This window comes from Labeo rohita, chromosome 10 (genome assembly GCF_022985175.1).
Source record: "Labeo rohita strain BAU-BD-2019 chromosome 10, IGBB_LRoh.1.0, whole genome shotgun sequence".
Taxonomy (NCBI): Eukaryota; Metazoa; Chordata; class Actinopteri; order Cypriniformes; family Cyprinidae; genus Labeo; species Labeo rohita.
The window spans coordinates 16059874-16076011 of NC_066878.1; the positions used below are offsets into that span (position 1 = coordinate 16059874).

Sequence of the window (16138 nt, forward strand, 5' to 3'; positions counted from 1 at the left end):
TAGCATGAGATGGTGTTTCACTGACGATGGATAAAAGAGATACTGGCTTGTATTTGATACTGTACGCTGTTTGCAGTGCGTATGCAGTGCGTATTTTTTTCTACACTCATGTTAATGGATTTGAGCGTTCACACTTCACACGGTTCACACGGTTGTGGTCCAGCAGTGCTTTCCAGCTGAAAAAAGAAAGACATGAATATTTTGGATGAGTTGAAGTTGAGTAAATTATCAGGAAATGTTTAATCTGGAAGTGAATAAATTCTTTAATATAAACAGATACAGAAAAAGATAATTTGGTTCAGGAACTGAAACTTTGGCCCCCCGGATTGAAAGTGCTGGTATATTATCGTTTGAAGCCGCATTTAAACTGCATTTTGGAAGTTCAAAATCGGGGCACCATAGCGGTCCATTATATGGAGAAAAATCCTGAAATGTTTCCTCAAAAAACGTAATTTCTTTACGACTGAAGAAAGAAAGACATACGTTATATGTGAATCTTTGTTTTGGAAGTGGACTTGCTATGAAACTTGCAGGATGCTTTAATGGTACAAAGACATTATATGCCAAAAGATCAAAGCAAATTTGATTTCTCATGTCATGACCCCTTTAAGTCTTACCTGGGGTGATGTTTTCAATAGTAGAAATTCAACTGCTAGTTGTTAGGCAACAATTCATCAACATTTTAATTCAAATGTAGATAGAGCCATGAGAACAAATGTCGTATCATGTCATGTCAACCATCCTAATGCTTATATTTTTTTCTGTACATTTAGAAGTACAGTCTGAGGATGACGCCCCTCAAATATCCACTGCTGCCAAACGTCCTAGACGGGTCGCAAGTACCCGTCAACAAACTCAGGTTGTCCAACTTCCCAGCCCACCCCAACTAAAACCACGCAGAACTCTTGACAGGACCAAAACATCTCAAAGGAGTGCAAAGCAGACGGCAGTGACCAAAAGCATATATATCAGCTCAGAAGAGGAGTGCAGTGACTCTGAGGCCTCTTTGGACGATGTATTACTGGACTCTGACTCAGACCAGTCAGATGAGACTCTGTCCAAAGTCAAATCTGAGATTCTCAGCTTCTTTCAGACTGCCTCTGTGGATGAGCTCACCCTCATTGCAGGGTGCTCTTTGAAGAAGGCTCAGAAAATCACAGAGCTGAGACCTTTTAAAAAGTGGAAGGACCTGGTGAGAGAACTGTGCATTTTGCCTTCTGCTGATAACTGGCAGAACATTTAGGTCATGATCAAAGAGCAACAATTTTTCTCATTTCTTTCTCAGGATGAAACCATACACAGAGGAAACGGTCTTTCCACTGAGCTGCTGGCAGGATGTCGAGAGGTTCTGAAGGAAAGGGAGGTTGTTAAAGGTCTCATGAGCAAGTGTGAAAAGATATCAGTGAAACTGACCCAAGATGTGACCCATGTGATGGACAAGGGCCCGGGCGCTATGAGCCAACCACAGATCCTCACTAGCACGTAAGACGTAACGTCATAGATTTAATATAAAAAGGCATTTTCATTAGTGATCATTTATTTTCATATTTCCGTGGGTTTGTCTAGATTCCAGCTGAAACCGTACCAGCTGATTGGACTGAACTGGCTGGCTTTACTACATCAGAACAAACTCAGTGGAATCCTGGCAGATGAGATGGTCTGTTTTTATAATGGTTGATTCTAAATTTTCATTTACATGGCAAAGACTCCATATTTAATAGCTAGGATGCATTTTCTTCTTTTAGGGTTTGGGGAAGACCATTCAGACCATTTCATTTCTGGCCTACCTTTATCAGGAAGGGAATCATGGGCCTCATCTCATCACCGTTCCTGCTTCTACACTTGGTGAACAAAGCAATTAGCATCTAAATAACCATCACTGTACAACGCCAAAACAGACTGAATCATCTTAACTTGTTGTTTCTTTAACAGATAATTGGGTTCGGGAACTGAAACTTTGGTGCCCCAGTTTTAAAGTGCTGGTATATTATGGTAAAACCAAACATCTTTTAAAATTTTTTTACAGGTGAAGTGTGAGACTTTTATTTATTTATTTTGAATTAGTTTTTGTATTCAATTTTATTATTTTTATTTTATTATTTATTTTTTTTCAATTTGAAAATGCATATTATACATAAAAATTATTTATTATTTATTTATTTATTTATTTATTTTTGTATATAACTACTGTTTGATTATTTATTATACATAATCTTTATATAATTATTTTTAATTTGAAAATACATATTATACATTAATAATGATTTTTATTTATTATACTTATATTGACATAATAATTTATATATAATATAATATTATTATATAATATTATTGTTTTGATTATTTTATTATATTTCATATTTTTATTATATATTTATATTATATAAATACTGTTTTGGATTTTATATATATATATATATATATATATATAGATATTTTATTATATATTTATTATATATAGTCATACATAAATTATAATGATTTTCAATTTAAAAATACATAATATACATAAAAATGATTATTTATTTATTTACTCTACTTATATTATATTTATTTATCTATTTACTCTATATAACTACTGTTTGATTATTTATAATATATAATCTTTATTTAATTATTTTTAATTTGAAAATACATATACATGATTTTTATGTATGTATGTATTTTAGAATTATATAAATACTTTTTAGAATTATATTTATATTTACATAATTTATATATAATGAGTTATATAATGTTATTGTTTTGGTTATTTTATTATATTTTATATTTTTATTATATTATTTTAGAATTATATAAATACTGCTTTAACTTATAAATATAATAAGAAATATAATATAAATATAATTTTGAATAATTAAATATAATGATTTTCAATGTGTCAATTTAAAAATATTTTTATTTATGTATGTATTTATTTTTATAATTACATAAATACTATTTAGAATTATATGTATATATATATATATATATATATAATTTAGAATTCTTATATATAATAAGTAATGTAATGTTATTGTTTTTGATTATTTTCTTATATAATATATTTTATTGTATATTTATTATATATAATCATATAATGAAATAATTATTTTCAATTTGAAAATGCATATTATACAAGTTATTTTATAATTTTTATTTATAATTATATAATTATAAATATAATTTTATTTATAATTATATAATTATTTAGAATTATATGTGTGTGTGTGATTTTTATGTATAAATTTGATTTTGAATATTTTATTATAATTTTATGTAAAAAATATAATTATTTTACATTTGAAAATACATATTATACATACAATTTATGTACATGCATTTAACAATTTTTATTATTTTGTTTTGTTTTTTGATCCCCCTAAAACTCTCCCTGCATATACCACTGGCCACACAAACTGATATTTTCCGCCCCAAGCTTACATTATTGTTTGATCCAGTGGTGTGTTTGTCTCATTAGGATGCTGAAAATAAACAAATGTTTTGATAGCCCTCCACTTTTTGGAAATGTTTTAGCATGAAAAATTTTTTAATGTAATTCATAAAATGTTGATGTCAGTCTAATTGCGTTTTTTCGGTAGGGTCTGCTGATGATCGCAAGTATATGCGCTATGAGATTCTGAATCAAACTGCGGATTACAACATCATCGTCTCCACGTGAGTATCGAAGTTCAAGCTCTCAAATACAGCCATGTTTCTTGCCCTGATCCCTCGAAGTAAGAGTCGAGGTGTCATATCCTTCATAGACCACCTGCATGCAAATCCGAGAAGGCGTCTGGGGAAATATGTATCTTTAGAACTACGCCACACACGGAGCCACAAACCGTGAAGTTAGCATAGAAAAAAAGCACCCTTGTTAAAGACATAATGATGAAATACTCAGCGTTTGAGTGAACGTGAAAAGGTCCAAGTAAAATGACCCTGTCCCATTCATTATTTATGGTAATGAAACATGGCTGTGCCTCATGTCCTGCCCCTTAATACCTCAGCTCATTAAGATGGTCTCTTGTGCACAGTTACAACCTGGCTATTGGAAATAGCAGTGACCGTAGCCTTTTCTGCAAGCTCAAGCTGGAGTATGCCGTATTCGACGAAGGCCACTTGCTGAAGAACATGAACTCGCTGCGCTACCGACACCTCATGGCCATCAACGTAAGCTCACCATAAGCTGCATGTATAGCTGTCATCCATAGCAACGCGTCAGTGGTCATTAAGAATAAATGCCTTGAGCTCTATTACAGCCACACGGTCTGTTTTTGTAAAAGCAGGAGTGTGTGCTGCCCCGACGGGGTTAACCGCTGGGGTTTAACTGCCTTTGCCCCCTCAGGCACTCAGGTTTCTCCTCCATTTGTGTCCCCCCAGGCTAAATATCGTCTGCTGCTCACTGGAACCCCGCTGCAAAACAACCTACTGGAGCTCATGTCTTTGCTCAACTTCATCATGCCCAATATGTTCTCCAGCAGCACTTCACAGATCTCCAAGATGTTCTCCATGGTAAAACCCACACACACCTAAATGTCCATCTTTAATAGGGTTGACATTTTTAGCAGTGGTTGTTAAGGCAGTCATCACACAAATGAAAAGTACTGATAGTTATGATTTTGTAACTGTAACTAAACTGTAACGAAATGGCCAGTTGTAAAGTTCATTATGAGTTTTTGACATAAAACACTGAAAACTAAAACTAGCCATTTAAAATGCTGCATGTGGATTTTTGAGGTTTGTTAAATGTTGCTAAATTTAAAAAAGGGGAAATAAGCATGCATAATACATATCTTGGTGATTTACATTAAATATCAACGTATACAGATATATTTAAAATCATTAAAATATTGGCTGATAAACAATATTGTACCAACACTGTGCATCTTGTGCATCATTGCTCATAGTAAACAGCTGGGAGCACACTGTACAATTGTTCATTGTCATTGGGGCATTTATTTATCATAGTTTTTTTTCTTTACCTAATACATTAGCTAAAGTGCTTGCTTGAATTGTTTGATATCACTTAAATCAATCAACCAAATAGTAATTTTCTGTAAAGCAGCCAGAGCACCTTAACAACACCCTAACAACCACCTAGCCATGCCCTAATAAGCACCCAGAACACCTTAGCAACACCTTAACAACCATCTGGCCAGCCTAATACCATAGCCATCCTAATGCCTAACACCTAATGCCAGAACACCTTAGCAACACCCTAGCACCCATCTGACCAGGCTAATAACCTAGAAAGCAGCCAGAGCACCTTAACAACACCCTAAAAAACCACCTAGTCATGCCCTAGAAAGCACCCAGAGTACCTTAGCAACACCCTAGCAACCATCTGGCTAACCCAATACCCCAGAAAGCAGCCAGAACACCTTAGCAACACCCTAGCTACCCACTGGCCAACCTGATGCACTAGAAAGCACCCAGAACACCTTAGCAACACCCTAGAAACCATCTGGCCAGCCTAATACCATAGCCATCCTAATGCCTAAAGGCCACCCAATGCCCTAGAAAGCACCCAGAGTACCTTAGCAACACTCTAGTAACCACCTGGCCAGCCTAATACCTAAAGACCAGCCCAATGACCTAGAAAGCACCCAGAGTACCTTAGCAACACCCTAATAACCACCCGGCCAGCCTGATACATAAAGGCCAGCATGATGCCCTAGAAAGCAGCCAGAGCACCTTTACAAAACCCTAACAACCACCTAGTCATACCCTAGAAAGCACCCAGAGTACCTTAGCAACACCCTAGCAACCATCTGGCCAACCCAATACCCCAGAAAGCAGCCAGAACACCTTAGCAACACACTAGTAACCACCTGGCCAGCCTAATGTCTAAAGGCCTGCCCAATGCCCTACATTAGCAATCCCTTAGCACCCTACCACCCAGTCTAACAACCTAGAAAGCACCCAGAACACCTTAGCAACACCCTAGGAACTATCTGGCCAGCCTAATACCATAGAAAGCAACAGAACACCTTAGCAAAACCTAAGCAACCATCTAGCCAGCCTAATACTCTAGACCTTAGCAACACCCTAGTAATCACCTGGCCGTCCTAACGCCTAAAGGCCAGCCCAGTGACCTACATTAGCAACACCTTAGCACCCATCCAACCAGCCCAACAACCTAGAAAGCACCCAGAACACCTTAGCAACACCCTAGTAACCACTTGGCCAGCCTAATACCTAAAGGCCAGCCCAATGCCATAGAAAGCAGCCAGAGCACCTTAACAACACCCTAACAACCACCTAGTCATGCCCTAGAAAGCACCCAGAGTACCTTAGCAACACCTTAGTAACCACCTGGCCATCCTAATACCTGAAGGACACCATAATGCCCTAGAAATCAGTCAGAGCACCTTAACACCACCCTAACAACCACCTAGTTGTGCCCTAGAAAGCACCCAGAGTTCCTTAGCAACCATCTAGCAACCATCTGGCCAGCCTAATACCATAGCCATCCTAATGCCTAAAGGCCAGCCCAATGCCATAGAAAGCAGCCAGAGCACCTTAACAACACCCTAACAACCACCTAGTGATGCCCTAGAAAGCACCCAGAGTACCTTAGCAACACCCTAGCAACCATCTGGCCAACCCAATACCCCAGAAAGCAGCCAGAACACCTTAGCAACACCCTAACAACCAACTGGCCAGCCTAATACCATAGCCATCCTAATGCCTAAAGGCCAGCCCAATGTCATGGAAAGCAGCCAGAGCACCTTAACAACACCCTAACAACCACCTAGTCATGCCCTAGAAAGCACCCAGAGTACCTTAGCAACACCCTAGTAACCACCTGGCCAGCCTAATGCCCTAGAAAGCACCCTAACAACCACATATCCATGCCCTAAAAAGCACACAGAGTGCCTTAGCAACACCTTAGCAACCATCTGGCCAGCCTGATGCCCTAGAAAGCACCCAGAACACCTTAGCAACACCCTAGTAACCACCTGGTCAGCCTAATACCTAAAGGCCAGCCTAATCCCCTAGAAAGCACCCAGAACACCTTAACAACACTCTAACAATCACGTAGCCATGCCCTAGAAAGCACACACAGTACCTTAGCAACACCCTAGCAACTACCTGGCCAGCCTAATGCCGTAGAAACTACCCAGAACACCTTTACAACACACTAACAACAACCTAGCAATGCCAATACCTTAGCAATGCCCTAACAACCATCTGGCCAGCCTGATGCCCTAGCGATCACCCAGAGTACCTTAGTAACACCCTAGCGAACACCTGGCCATGCCTGTGGAAAGTACCCATTACATCAACACAACACCATCAGGGCAGGCAGCACGCGCCATTTTCTTCTGTAAATGTAAAATCTAGTTCAGATATTTCTTATGTTTCTTTGGTCCCTTTCCACCAGAAATCTTCAGAGGAGCAGAGCAGCTTCGAGAGGGACAGGATCACCCACGCCAAGCTCATCATGAAACCCTTCATCCTCAGACGTGTGAAGAGCGAGGTACATCTGCATGCAGAGTCCATAAGCATCCTGCATAATGCATGTGCTTTCAGAATGCATGCCAATGTGAAAATCTGTTGGACAACATCTCAAATGCATTATTCAGTCTCACGAGCAGATGAGGCACTTTGCTTGTCGTGTTGACCCTCTGTGGCTCTAGGGCACGCGAGCGTTTCACTGACAGATGACGATGTTCCCGGCAGGTCCTAAAGCAGCTGCCTGCCAAAGAGGAGCAGGTTGAGTTTTGTGCCATGTCCGAAAAGCAGCAGGAACTCTACAATGCTCTTTTCCACAAACTGAAGAATTCCAGTAATGGGGAAAGTATGTATTTGAAGAAGGTGTTGTTATAAAAGGTACTAGCTTCAGTACACACAAATTATAGTATAATAACCACGTCTTTCTGCAGAACGCGAGTTGACCAATGTGATGATGCAGCTGAGGAAGATGTCCAACCATCCGCTCCTTCACCGACAGCATTATACTACAGAAAAAATCAAGGCTATGAGCAAACTCATGCTTAAGGTCTGAGATATTTTTGTATAAAGTGATCCATTTTGATTAACGCCGCAGGAAGTTTAGATCTTAGCAGGCCAAGATGGAATCGGTGGACTTCTTACATTTTCTGAGTTGATTTTAAGTAGGTCAGCGGAGCTCATGTAGTCAGACTTTTGACTTATCAGCATTAAGTCTGATAGCATTTTTGGATTATTCTGGAACCATCCATTTATACATGAAGAGACTTTCTGACAGACATGAAAAATGACTACAGTTTCTTTTTGTCATTTAGACGTAGCTTTATCTAAAGTTTACCATAAAAATAGGCCGCTGTGGAAAATATTCATTCAGTACATTTCAGAGCAGTGTTGGTCTGAAAATAACAGCTGTACAAAAAATACATAGTAATAATAATAATATAGTTTGTTTATTTTTATTTATAAATTTTAATGGATATTATACAACAATAAAAACAATTGTTGAACAGCAATATTAAATCATATTTGTACGAATATTTTATTATTATTATTATTATTATGGTCTTATTTAATAGTAATAATAATAAAAATAATAATAATAAATTATAGACTGCGTTGGAAAATACTTATGTAATCAGTTTCAAAGCAGTGATGGTCCACAAACAGCTGTACAGAAAAAAATTATGAACATTATGCAATAACAGAAATATTGAACAATAAAAATACATCTTATATTTTATTATTGTTGTTCTGATTTAGGAATTGATAATAATATTGCATTTATAAAAAATATTATTATTATTGGTCAGCTGTATGGACAAATAATAAATAATAATAATAATTATAATAATTGTTATCAATACAATATTATTACTGTTGCTGTAATTTTTATTAATGAATTTATATGAATGTTATACAACAAGAAAAATAGTTGAACAACAGTAAAAAATATGATTTGTTAAAAATATTTTTTGTAAAAACTGTTTAAAATATGATATTTTTAATCATTTGTATTAAGGATGATGATGATGATGATGATGATTAGACTGCTGTGGAGAATACTCATGTAATAAATTTCAGAGCCATGTTGCTCCACAAACAGCTGTACAAATAAAATAAAATGCAATAAAATAAATATTTTTTTAATAAATGCAATAAAATAAAATATATATATTTTTTATTTTTTATGTATATTATATTTTTTTCTTTTTTATTTTATAGATACAATAACATGAATATGAGTTTTTATGAATATTATACAACAGTTAAATGGCTGGACAACAGTAAAAAATATAGGGTTTAAAAAATATTTTTATAATGATTATTATTATTATTATTATTAGGCCACTGTGACAAATACACATGTATAAATATTATACAACAGTAAAAACTGTTGAACAACAGTAAAAATATATATTTGTAATATTTTTTATTAAGAATTATTATTATTATCATTATTAGACTGCTGTGGAAAATACTCACTTAAATCAATTTCAGAGCGGTGTTGGTCCACAAACAGCTGTACAAAAATAATAATAAAATAAAATAAATAATACTAGTAATAATAATAATAATAATAATAATAATAGTTTCTTAAATAAAACAACAATTATAAAATATTTATGAAGATATTATATTATTATCGTTATAATGATTTAGTTATTGTGTCAAAAAGATTAAAGCCTGGTTGGTCCACAAACAGCTGCACCAAAACAAAACAAAACAAAACAAAATAGTTGAACAACAGTAAAAAATCTGTGATTTTTAAAAATAATTTTGATAAATATTATTATTATTATTATTATTATTAGGCCACTGTGGAAAATACTCACATAATCTATGAATATTATACAACAATAAAAACTGTTGAACAACAGTAAAAAATATGATATTTTAAATATATACATCAAGAATTATTCTTCTTCTTATTATTATTATTATACCACTGTGAAAAATCAATTTCAGAGCAGTGTTGGTCCACAAACAGCTGTACAAAAAAACAATACAATAAAATAAATAATAATAAGTAATAGTTTCTTAAATAAAACAACAATAATAAAATATTAATGAAAATATTATATTATTATCATTACAATGATTTAATTATGTCAAAAAGATTAAATAAAATAATCAGTTCTGCATTTCTCTGATACATTGAAACATAAACATAATCTGTATTCGTATCAGGTTATAGGCAATTTTATTAAGTCATAAAACAGCAATATTGGTCTATCTTGACTTAGTGCTTCATAAAGAACTGCAGCAGCGAATGAGCACAATTAGGACAGATATTTATTGCGACTCTAGTTTTTCATTTGCCATCACTTGTTTTTGTAATGTGTATGTTATCTGAAGTGCGTTGCCGTTAATTCCAGGAGCCGAGTCACCGTGACGCAGATCCCGCTCTCATCAAAGAGGACATGGAGGTGCTCTCAGACTTTGAGTTGCACCGCCTCTGTCAGCAGTATTCTGCACTGCAGGAATACCAACTCGACACAGACATACTGATGGACTCGGGGAAGCTCGGCCTCCTCGCACAGCTGCTGAACTCCCTGAAGGAGAAGGTTGGGGGATAACAGATTCCTGTAATGTTCAGCACACCAAATTACATTCTCAACAACCCCTCGGAGTATAATGAAAGTTATTTAACTGAGCAGAAAAATACATTGTGTTCCAAATTACACCATACTGCATACTGTCACCTACAGACGTAGTATATACTTGGTTACAGCACACAGTAGATGACAGTTATTCCAAACCCGTATGACCTTCTTTCTTCTGTGGAACATAAAAGCAGACGTTTAGCAGAATGTTCGTGCTGCTCTTTTCCACAGAATGAATTTGATCAGCATGGTTACTATCTCTCTTTCCTCGCAGGGTGATCGAGTGGTGCTGTTTAGCCAGTTCACAATGATGCTTGACATTTTGGAAGTGTTCCTGAGACACCATAAGCACAGATACAACCGGCTGGACGGTTCAACACCTATGAGTGACAGGTAAGCTGTCCAGTTTTGCTGAGTAAAGGAATTGAGACAATCTCACATCATTAACATCATCATCTGTGTCCTTCTATGGCCGGCCCAAGTCCAGACTCGTGACAGGAGCAAGTGACAGAGGTAATGTTGGCAGCTCGTGATGAGGCAGACATGATGCTTATTGTGTCTCGTCACAGCTGTCTTAAAACGCGGTTTGTGTCTCCTTCGCTGACACAGTGTTCTCCGTGTCCTTGAAGACTTTGTCTGTCTAGTTTCACAGAAAAAGACTATTGGCTTCATGTTCAACCCCATAACTGCGTTTCATAAACGATCTCTGTCCACACTACACAACCGAAAACGCATGTCACATGAACGTTCATAATGAGCATGATGTTATTGTTTACACAGTCATCAAGGATACACGGCCATTCTGTGTCCTGTTTCTAACACTGTACTACAATGAACGTGACAGTTTTCGCATCATGCCGGGCCACAACAGCTTGAGGCGACAGAGCGACTGTTTGTGTCAGTACATCATAAATAGAATGAGGCATCAGTTTACTGTCTGTTTGCTTATCTAATTCATGCTAGCATTATTTTGTTTTTTTGCATATTAGCTGGTTTTAGGTGTTTTTTTGCTAAAAGGGTCCTATTATGCTCTTTTTCAAAGTCTTTATTTTGGTGTACTAGAACATGTTCTCATGCTTGGTGGTTCGAAAAACGTATTTTTCACATAATTTACATTATTAGAATACCTTTCTCCCAAGCCTGGCACAAATAGCTCGATTAGTTCCGGGTTTAATGAAGGCCCACCTTCTGAAAAAAGGAAGTGTGTTATGATTGGTTAGCTGTCCCAGTGCGTTGCGAGTGGTGAACAGCTTAGACGGTGTTTCAGTACTGCCACAACACTTGTCAAAACGCATCGATTCGCTACAGGCCCCGGGAGCCGTGTGAGGCACTTTTTATTATGGATGGATGCACTTTATTAGACTTTATTAGACTCCGATTGTATTCGTCTGAAAGAGGGAAGTCATGTACACCTAGGATGCATGGAGGGTGAGTAAATAATATGCTACAGTAGTGTTGAGTCCTATCCTCTGCCTGCGAGATCACAGATACATGATATTATCATGCTAATTTAATTATTTTACATACTTAGTTTCATTGCCTGAAACCAGCTTCAGCTAAAGGCTAAAAGCAGCCTAACATCAAAAAAACATCAAACATCAGCCTATTCTAGTGGAAGTTTATGCATTTTAAAAACACTCGCATTATAAGTGAAGCTGTCTACAATGTATGATGAATAAATCTCTTACCACACACTGCACACCTCTGCGGTGCGTTACGGCTCAGACGTGCAACCGGAGTAGATCACATGTGTTTCGGCATGTGTTTTGACTCCCCGTACTGCACACGTCTGCGGCGTGTTACAGCTCTGAAGCGACCACTCTAGCGGCTCTCCACGCTGCCTCGCTAAAGTTTTATGCCCAAAGATACACACCACACACTGACTAAAATTCAAAAAGTGAAAAAGCATAATAGCACTCATTTAAATTAGCTGTTTTTTTAGCTGTTTTTTGCTAAATCAGCTGATTTTAGCTGATTTTAACTGGTATTAGCTTGTTTTTAGCTGTTATTCACAAAATGAACTGGTTTTAGCTTTTTTGACGAACTAACTGGTTTTAACTTTTTTTGCAAAATCAGTTGGTTTTAGCTGTTTATTTTAAGCTTTTTTTTTTTTTTTGCAGAATAAGCTGTTGATTTTTTTATCTGTTTTTTGTTCAATCATCTGGCTTTTAGCTGTTATTCACTAAATAAGCTTGAAATGGTTTTAGCTTTTGTTTGATAAATGAACTGGTTTTTAGCTTTTTTTGCGAAACCAGTTGGTTTTAGCTGTTTTTGTTTTTGCCAAATCAGCTGCTGATTTTTATCCGTTTTTTTTTTTTTTGATAAATTAGCTGTTTTTAGCTGGTTTTTAGCTGTTATTCACTAAATTAACTAGTTTTAGCTGTTTTCCCTGCTGGAAAAAAGCTAAAACCAGCTTAAGCTGGTTGGCTGGTCTTAGCTGGTTTGAGCTGGAATTAGCTGGTTTTAGCGGGTCTCCCAGCCTGGCTAGGCTGATCAAGCTGGTTTTAGCTGGTTGTTCTAGCTGGTTTATCAGCCTGCTGACCAGCTTAAAAAAAGAAGTTATAAAAAACAGCCACAAACCAAAATAATAATAACAGCAAAAACCCAGATGATTACCAAAAAAAAAAAAAAAAAAAAAAAAAAAAAAAACTCCTGCTAAAATCAGCCAATTTAGCAAAAAACAGCTAAAAAGCCTAAGCTGTTTTTTTTTTTTTTTTCAATTTTTTTTTTTGCCCCTTTTTTGTGAAACCAGCATTTTTGTTAAATCAGCTGGTTTTCACTAATTTAGCTGGTTTTATTTATTTTATTTTATTTTTTGCTAAATTATCATATTTTATCTGGTTTAGAGCTATTTTTGTGAAATCAACTGGTTTTAGCTGATTTAAACAGTTTTTCTTTAGCTGTTTTTGCTAAATCAGCCGGTTTGGTCTATCTATCTGTCTATTTCATATCTAGTATTAATAATAATGTCTGTTAATATATTTTATAATGTAATTCATTACTGTGATGCAAAGCTGAATTTTTTCAGCATCATTACTCCAGTCTAATATGCTGATTTACTGCTTAGAAAACATTGTTATAAACAGTTGTGCTGCTTCATATTTTATGGAAACTGTTATATAATCTTTGGTAATGTTTATACATCTAAATTGTCACTTTTAATCAATCTAATGCCTCCTTACTGAATATAAGTATTAACTACTTGCAAAAAAAAAAGAAATTCACTGACCCCAGACATATCAACAATAGTGTACATGTGCTCTTTGAGACAAATCCACTGATATCCATGTAAGTTAGATGATAATTTAATTCTCAGAATAGAAGTAAAAAATTAAACCTCCAATAATAATATTGATAAAAGCACAAATGTCAGCCAATAACTAATATGGTGTTGATATATTGTGCATAGTGTGCGTGGTGGATGCCCACCAACACTGAATCACTGTGGAATTATTACCAAAATGTAAACTAGCCACACTTCTGTTGCATTCATGTAGATCGCCATCCTGTTCTCCCACCATTGTTTTCTTGGCTGAAGCACTTAACCCCATGATCCACAGGGACTTTCGCTACTGTTAGCGTACTGTAAATCACTTCAGATGGAGAAAAAGCATCTTTCTAATGCCAATTAAGTAAATGGACAATAAGTATAAATCTCACTGGGCTTTTACAGGATTGGGCTGATTGACCAGTTCAACACAGACCAGGATATATTTGTTTTCCTGCTGTCCACCAGAGCCGGAGGACTGGGTATTAACTTGACTTCAGCCAATGTGGTTATCCTTCACGATATCGACTGCAACCCTTACAATGACAAACAGGCAGAGGGACGCTGCCACCGGGTGGGACAAACCAGGTAAGAGAACATTGCACATCTGTGCCTCACATTAGGCTTTTCTGTTGTTTCACTATCTGAATGCATTTGCCCCATTTAAGGACGGTGAAAGTGATCAAGCTGATAAGTAAGGACTCCATAGAGGACGCCATGCTCCGCATTGGAGAAAGAAAACTCAAACTAGAGCAGGACATGACCGCCACTCAGGAGGGTGAGAACACTTTAATAAAGCTCACAGGGATTTTCACCTGTGTTTTTTTTTTTTGTAAAATGAATACAGATATGCTTGGTTCTTCCAGGTGAAGAGGACACTTTACCTGATGATATGACCTCGCTGCTCAAAGCATCTCTTGGACTCTGAAAGCTGGCTCAGGCTCAAAGCGTACTGTCATATTGTGACTGAATCTAAAAGGAAAAAGTACTGTAGCGCACTAAAGTTAGATTTTCTTATACTACTTGCAAAAACAATGGAGCTTCAAAGGAGCAGATATGTTTACGTTTCTACTGTTTATGGCAAAAACACTGTAATACTGTGGTGATGGTGGTGTTTGACTTTTTGTATTCGTAGAGGTTTAAAACTTCAGTTGTTTGATTAAAAAAAGTGAATGTTGACGAAGGAATTTGTTTATTTGCTCAGTTGCTGAGTTGGTCTTGATTTTGTGGTTTTGGTCTGAATCTGGGTCTCAGCTTAGAATCTCAGATAAGAAAACTCAATTTCTAGCAACTGCACAATGTGACCCAGCGCCTGAAATAACTGCTTTAATAGATTCAGCATTTTCTGTTTCAGTTCATTAAAATAGACAGCATGGTTCTTGGACTGACAGTCGCATTCAAGCACTAAATCTTGAAAAAGCTGTTCATGGTTATTCACCTATACTCTTAAAAAGGTTCCTTTTTAAGCATTTATGGCGCCATAAAGAGCCACAAGGTTTATTTATAGTGGAAAAGGGATTTTCAGACTTTCTTCGCACTACACTGTAAAAAATAAAAAGCACAATTTGTTGAGTCAGCTTAAAATAATTTGTTACCCTGCTGCCTTAAAATTTTAAGTTCAGTCAACTAAAATAAGTTTAGTCAACTTGTTAAGTTGTACTAAGTAACAACTTAGATATTTGTGTTTGCTAAACTTAACAGATGGGTAAGTAACCCAGCTGCCTTAAAATTTTAAGTTGATTCAACTCAAATATATAAGTTGTCACTTAGTATAATTTAACATTTCAAGTTGAACAAACTTTTTTTTGAGTTGACTAAACTTAAAATTTTAAGGCAGCCAGGTTACAAATTATTTTAAGTTGACTCAACACATTGTTTATTACAGTGTAAGAAATAAATATTCTTTTTAAAACTGTTCACTGAGAGGTTCTTTGGGGAAGCCCAAATGGTTCTTCTATAGCATTACTGTGAAATCCTGTTTATTTTTTTATTTTTGAGATATTTTATAGTATGATAATATTCAAATGTTTTTACACCCATTATGGGTCAATTATTTAAAAACTCAAAGCAAATGTGACTCTTGACCACAAAATCAGTCATAAGTAGCATGGCTATATTTGTAGCAATAGCCAACAATGCACTGTATGGGTCAAAATGATCGATTTTTCTTTTATGTGAAAAATTATTAGGATATTAAGTGAAGATCATGGTCCATTAAGATACTTTGTAAATTTCAATATCCAAATGTCATTTTTGATTAGTAATATGCATTGCTAAGAACGTCGTTTGGACAACTTTAAAGGTGTTTTTCTCAATATTTAGATTTTAT

The 16138-nt window shown here is 35.8% G+C and overlaps 1 protein-coding gene across 3 annotated transcripts in view; it reads left to right on the forward strand.

Annotated features, from left to right (window-relative positions):
* The window catches only part of smarcad1b (SWI/SNF-related, matrix-associated actin-dependent regulator of chromatin, subfamily a, containing DEAD/H box 1 b), a 29294-nt gene extending 14334 nt beyond the window's left edge, over window positions 1-14960 (forward strand). For all 3 annotated transcript variants that reach the window (XM_051120199.1, XM_051120197.1, XM_051120198.1), the window contains exons 8-23: window positions 774-1192; window positions 1286-1482; window positions 1567-1657; window positions 1746-1845; window positions 1933-1992; window positions 3582-3657; window positions 4017-4152; window positions 4363-4494; window positions 7370-7465; window positions 7669-7786; window positions 7872-7987; window positions 10314-10502; window positions 10816-10934; window positions 14215-14397; window positions 14478-14587; window positions 14676-14960. In XM_051120199.1, the coding sequence (XP_050976156.1) occupies window positions 774-1192; window positions 1286-1482; window positions 1567-1657; window positions 1746-1845; window positions 1933-1992; window positions 3582-3657; window positions 4017-4152; window positions 4363-4494; window positions 7370-7465; window positions 7669-7786; window positions 7872-7987; window positions 10314-10502; window positions 10816-10934; window positions 14215-14397; window positions 14478-14587; window positions 14676-14737 (2204 nt within the window). In that variant the 3' untranslated portion in view covers window positions 14738-14960. The remainder of the gene's footprint in view (window positions 1-773; window positions 1193-1285; window positions 1483-1566; window positions 1658-1745; window positions 1846-1932; window positions 1993-3581; window positions 3658-4016; window positions 4153-4362; window positions 4495-7369; window positions 7466-7668; window positions 7787-7871; window positions 7988-10313; window positions 10503-10815; window positions 10935-14214; window positions 14398-14477; window positions 14588-14675) is intronic.
* Window positions 14961-16138: the final 1178 nt, after the last annotated feature.